The 6,186-nt window shown below is 39.8% G+C and overlaps 1 protein-coding gene across 1 annotated transcript; it reads right to left on the reverse strand.

The window, feature by feature from the left end:
- Positions 1 to 3,239: 3,239 nt before the first annotated feature.
- On the reverse strand, positions 3,240 to 6,020 carry LOC104156658 (transmembrane protein 14C-like; the record flags this gene model as incomplete). The annotated part of the gene is made up of 3 exons (XM_009700232.1): positions 3,240 to 3,716; positions 3,946 to 4,030; positions 5,919 to 6,020. Coding segments are annotated over 3 exons (245 nt in total), but the record flags the coding sequence as incomplete, so codon positions are not given.
- Positions 6,021 to 6,186: the final 166 nt, after the last annotated feature.

Genomic DNA, 6,186 nt, shown 5'->3' on the forward strand with positions numbered 1-6,186 from the left:
AAAGGGGGAATTGTGGGATTCACAGGGAGCATTTCGAGCGACCTTGAACAACGTAGCCTTGAAGGAAATAGTCTGAGAAAGCAAGTAATGAAGCAAGCGCAGAAAGGGAGCTGAAGATAAAAATGTTTTGAAGCACAGCTGTGAGACCCAAACTAGAAGACGTGTGTCTTGAATAACAGCACCAATTAAAACCTTAGCCGCGGCGTGTGGACAGCAGGGGTTAACCAATCCAAGAACAAACTAGAGCGCGTGGACAGCTAGTGAATCTATATAAGCACAAACTTGTAAACAATAAAGGTCTTTGGTTCTACCCGTGCCAGAGCCCGTGAATCAATCCCTACACAAAGTGAGTATGTTCTTTAAAGATGTAAAGCTGTTACTGATTACTTTAAGCACTGTAAAAAAGAAATGTATTTGTAGGGCTTTTATAACTGCATATAAAAATTTAAATTCCTGTTGTTGACCTAATGTGCCATAATACATGGGTTATGTTAACTTACTGGAAATCAATTTAATCTAAAACAGTTGTAGCAAAAAGTCAAATATTGTTATGAAAATTGCATCTAAAGAAAACACTGCTTTAATACTGGAAGAACTATATACGGATAGGGATATCTGGTTAGTAATGCACCAGAGAGTTTAATTCAATTGCCATTGGTCTAGGCTTAAGTGTTTGTCATTTCCTTAGTACTAAAAGATATCCCTATGCTATTTAAATGCATCTTAATTTATCTGTAGAATATATCTGTACTGGCTATGGCAATGAAGGACAACCTCAGACGTTCTATAATGGGCACAAATGCACTGGTTTTATAATTAAAAAACAAGACACATGAATCACTCATCTCTGGTACAAGATGCCAGTGACTTAGTTAAAATCACAGTCTGGGCAAGGAATTAACTAATAACATGTCCATGGCTCACACGTCCATAAGTATATAAAGTAAATAAATAAGTACTATTTATAGCACTAAATATGGCTACAAGAAACATGCTGTCCTTACCATATGCTAATGAACATTGAAACAGCTTTGACATAACTGTAACAGCCTTTACTTGTCCATAATCAACACCATGACAAGCGTTAAGAAATTCTCGCAAACAGCAAGAAAAACAGTAATAAGGGGCTAATAGGCTTTATACAGTCATTTTAACTCTGATTCATTGATACACATTGAACTGTTAGTGCAAAAATGCCATTTAATGCTTAAGAAATTTAGTATATGCTGATAAAGTTCTGAGTGGGTAAAAAGTATAAAAGGCTAAAGCTTTTCTCTCCTCCCTGTCTGGATTACTGCTGTTTCTCCTGAACATGAAAGTGCTAACAAGAGTTCTACCAGCAGTTCTCAATTCAAGCTACTGCTTTCCAAAGCTCTTGAAACAGCAGCAAGGCTTAACACTTTAATCTGAGAGTTTAAATGCTTATCATTAGTCCAATTCCCTGCTTTCTATTTTCTTTGTTCCATCAAAGGACAATTGCAGCCCAAATTTGCAAGTTACATAATTTGAGACCAGCATTACACAATTAGAAAACTGCTGGATTGTGGCTGTTCTCAGTTTATTGCAGGAGATGCATTTATGTTTGTATCTTACTTCCAAGAAGATAACTGCTTCAAAAGCAATAGGAAGGAGCAAATAACCCGTACAGTAGTTTAAAGAAAAGTGTCTTAAATGCTAATGTCTGGCTTATTAACCTCTAGAGCAAAGATATTCAGACACCTGCCCATCAATGTTAGGTCCATGGCCTGGGATCAGGCATTTAAAAGGATGGTTTATAAACAAACCATCTGCTGTCCTGCACACACCTTATTTCTATGCAGGGAGGTAAGTGGGAAAAGTAAATATGGGTGAGCATCTGAAGCTGAACTCTGCAGAATGGTGAATAAGGGCTCTAGGAACGTGCCTAGAGTACAGTTCCCCCTCAAGAGATCTCACTGCCTGTGCTCAAGCCAGCTCTGATCCAAGCTGTGTGGCCTGGGACCAGGCTGCTCATACCCTTGCTAGAGCTGTGCTGTTAGCTGTGCCCATGCCTGGCCATGTCCCTGCTGATCTGGAACCCAGCCTGCTTGACTTGGTGTCCTGGCTTGACCTCAGCATTACCTCATCACCGTGACTTGCCTGGCAAACCACTGCACTGCTGGCAGAGCCTGGCTACTGCCACTGGACCAGCTCTGCACCTCCTGCTCAGGCAGTGCCCTGAGGTCACTGCCCTGCCTGTTTTGCTATGAGAAGGACAGAGGGAATGAAGACCACAAGATGTCATTCTCCTGCTAAGGTACTAGCCTGATATTTAGAGAACCGAGCAACCCCAGAGTCTCACCAATCTAATCGATCAAACCTACTTCTTCCATCTCTCCCAGTACCAGCCACCAAATAAGAAAGACAGACTGAGGAAATCAAAGCCCAGGCTCTCTGCAGAAAGGGACGTTAACTTAAATAAGACCAGAAAAGGGATACGTTACCATCCACATGTAGCTCCCAGGATTATTTTTATATGGCAGGTTTATATTTAGAGTGATTTCAGGCATCAAAGGAATCAACCGAGGACATAGACTGATCAACTGAGCCCTTCAGTCTTTAAATAAACTTTCATAGAGCATTTTTCAAATCTAAAATAGATGATTCCTCTCAGGGAAAAAAAAAACCACAAACACAAAACCCCACACACCTTTAATATTACACTTCTCTGAATATGTGGTCTGTATGCTTTTGTTCTCTACACTTCCCCCCAGTTCATGGGATTTTTATATTTACAGGTGACTAGATTTAAGGAATGGAATAGAGATTATTTATACAATTCATGTTTGCAAATATATCCAGTCACCCTGTGTGAAAGGCATCAAACTGTATCAGTCCAGATGAATGACAAGAAAAGAATAGTTGTGTAGAATGCAAAAGTCTGTAATAAGAATTTGCTGGTTTATTTTGAGTAACATATTAATTCTCATTAAATGCAAGAGCTATGCCAACAATTCAGCATTATCTAATAAAGCATATTTTTGATTTATGAATAATAATCTGTAAAAGTGAAAAAAGTGACATTTAGCTGGTCACTTCTTCTTACAAGTAACTGCAAGTAACAGGTTTGTATTCATTGCATTACAGCAGAACCCTGACAGCGAGCTCTGTGATTGTGTTTTGTGGGACCAGGTTCTAACACGCAGTGCTGGGAGAACAAAGTCCCTGACTGACGAATATCATAACTGGATAAACTGGCAAGGAAAGGGAGAAGTAATGTAATAAGCACATTTTTTATATTAATTACTAATGACAAATTGGCACCTCCTCCCCCATTGTTTTAGAGGTATAGATGATTTTAGAATGACAAGTCCAGATGTACATTTAAGCTTCAATCCTGCAACTGCCTGCAAGTGCCAAGAGATCTTTGCCTACAGTAAGCTGCAGGACCAGAAGCTAAACTCATGCTATACACCTATTTTCTTGCTTCACAGTGCAGAAAACATTAAGACAAATACCATTTTGGAAGACATAACAAGGGCTCTCAGCATCGGTCCTTTAAAAACACAACCCACATCCATTAGGATATGAAAAATACAATGCACAGATCGCAGTGCCTTTTCCACTTTTGTGTAGCACATTTGGGCAGTTGCATTTTCAGGCTTCTCAATCACGTATCTTCTGGTGACTTGATACAGACTTACGGCTTAAGAGGCTTTTCCATGATCTGCAATCCAAGCCGTCCAACCATCAGTAAACTGTTGAACAAAATAGTTGTTATAAAAAAAAAAAAAGAGGTGGAGGCAAAAAATCTCATAAAGAACAAGAAGGAAGAAAACACTGACATGATTTCATTTAGCTGAACTCCACCAGAAGATTTCATTTTTCACAGAACTTACCACGTAACATTTTTAAAACAAGATCATCCACAAATAAGTTAAAATGTTTATTCAAAACTACAGAAAAGAACAAAAGACAGGTGACTACCTGGCACCAGCAATTATCCCAGGCATTGCTTTTCTGGAGTTGTAAAATCTCATTCCCATAACAGCAGACAAGGTTCCAGATGCCACTGTTAAAAAGAATCCCAGTCAGAACCGTTTGAAACGGAAACATCAGCACAGCACTGCAACGCTTGGACATTTAGCAGTGCCAACCAAACAGGCCTATGTCTACAGATGGGAACGCCTCCCTCCACAAGGAAGCAAATGCAAACATTTTATTTATTTTTGTTAAACAGTAGAGCTGTTGAAAGCTTCTCAGCAGCCTTGGTAAGCATGCTCTACTGCTCAGTAGAAGCAAGTAGATCTCATCAGGGTTAAGACTACTATCTAATCACCCACAACCACCAATCCTCTGGGCAGATCACAGTGACAAAGTTCACTATGTGGGAGGCAAGTATTATTACAGTCCTTATTTCTCTGTGACATTCTGAACTGGAAGGTGGCACTAAATACTACAACTAGAAATAAAACAACCCCACTTGAAAATACGAATTAGCAAACAAAAAGCAATCTAAGGGATCAAACTGAAAGAGCAACTAATATTTTAAACATTACCACAAATTATTTAATCACTAAGTCTGGAAAAAAAAAAATCCCATCAATATTCACATAAAAGTTACAAAGCCATTGTTTCTTTGAAGAAGAAAGGTAGGTGGAGGTGCTGTATACCTTTCTCCAAAGCTTCAAGTTTGTTTGCATCAGACAGGGCAAAAGCTATCCTAAAGATACTCTGTCAAGGTTCTTTTTCTGGATTTCTACCCAGGATGTACTGTGACCAAACTAAAGCTCAGCAGGAGTCACAACTGCACATCACAGCGAGGCTGAGGAGGAATGGATGAATAAAAAGTTGTATTAGACTGGGACACCACACGGCTTTCAAGAGATCCACCTGAAAGCACTATGTCCACCATATCAGGATATATGGAAGATGCTCATCTTTCTGTCACGACAGTGCCTAAAAACTCGTGCCAGAGATGCACAGCCACTCCCACGGCATGCCAGATTGGAAGAGACAGTTCACAAATTGAAACTCTGCTTCACATTGAGCTGTGTTTCACATTTCATTCCTTACTGCAGTTTGGTCCTCTGTAGTCTCTACCAGGGGCTTCATAAAACCTTTCAGCACATTACACAATCAAGTCCTATTGGTTTTAAATAGTCTTAAATCACTGTAATGCAATAGTATCATAACACTAATGATACTATGGCATAATTACAGAACTACAAGGAACCTCAAGCTGTCATCTAGGCTAACCTAGTGCCCAAAGGCAAGACCAATTCCTGACAGATACTCGTTTAACCAGGCACTAAAATCTTGCAGTTATGGCAGTGCCTGCGGTTCACCTGATCTCTTCCAGTGCTTCATAACACTTTCCATTGTCATTTTATCCTTCTCCTTCACCCAAAGGGTTAACTGCAAGCTAAACCCACAAATTCTTGTCCCATCTACTGTAAGCAAGCAGAACAGACCTGTTGCCTTCCTTTTACATACTTCAGACTGTTTCTTCCACAGCATATGACACATCAGAACATATACTGCTTTTCTGAGATGCTTGTGCAAACCAATATTCCATGAAGCCACATACCACTTGTCACTGTGCTATCCCTATTGCAAAAATGCTTATTCCATGATCATAGGCTAAAAACACTAATTCACAACCAAACATTTGTCATGTACGTTTTCTATGCCTACATGAGTTTAACAGAGTATCTAATCTGGAAGAGGAGATAGGTATTTCTCATCAGCTCTGGTTTCAAGAAGGACAACCTAGGTTTTAGAACCAGGTACTGTACTCTTACACAAATACCCCCTGGCTGTGGGCAAGAGGTCTTGCCACCACTTACAACATTTGTACAAATAAAAGGGCACAAATCAGCTGAAACGTGCTAGAAAAAAAGGTTACTATTCCCACTCCTACCAGGAATGCTGAGTACCTGGGTGCTGAGCAAACTTACCGAGGGAAAGCCACACATCCTTTGGATCTTTGGACTGCTGGTAAGCACCTAGTCCTGCTAAGCCACCAAAGAGAAGGCCAGCAGCTAGAGAAGGGACGCTGCCTGGAATAAAATGAAAGATAAAGAAGTTCGTAAAAGAGCACACAGACAGCTAGTCTGCAAACCAAACAAAAGCACTTGCAAGTATCCGTTACTAAGAAATCAACAAAAACAATCTAAACAAAAGATACTGGAGTGGGTTTATTTTATTAGTGAGGAACTTTGCAGA

The sequence above is a fragment of the Cariama cristata genome, unplaced genomic scaffold (genome assembly GCF_000690535.1).
Source record: "Cariama cristata isolate BGI_N322 unplaced genomic scaffold, ASM69053v1 scaffold45785, whole genome shotgun sequence".
In the NCBI taxonomy this organism is placed as follows: domain Eukaryota; kingdom Metazoa; phylum Chordata; class Aves; order Cariamiformes; family Cariamidae; genus Cariama; species Cariama cristata.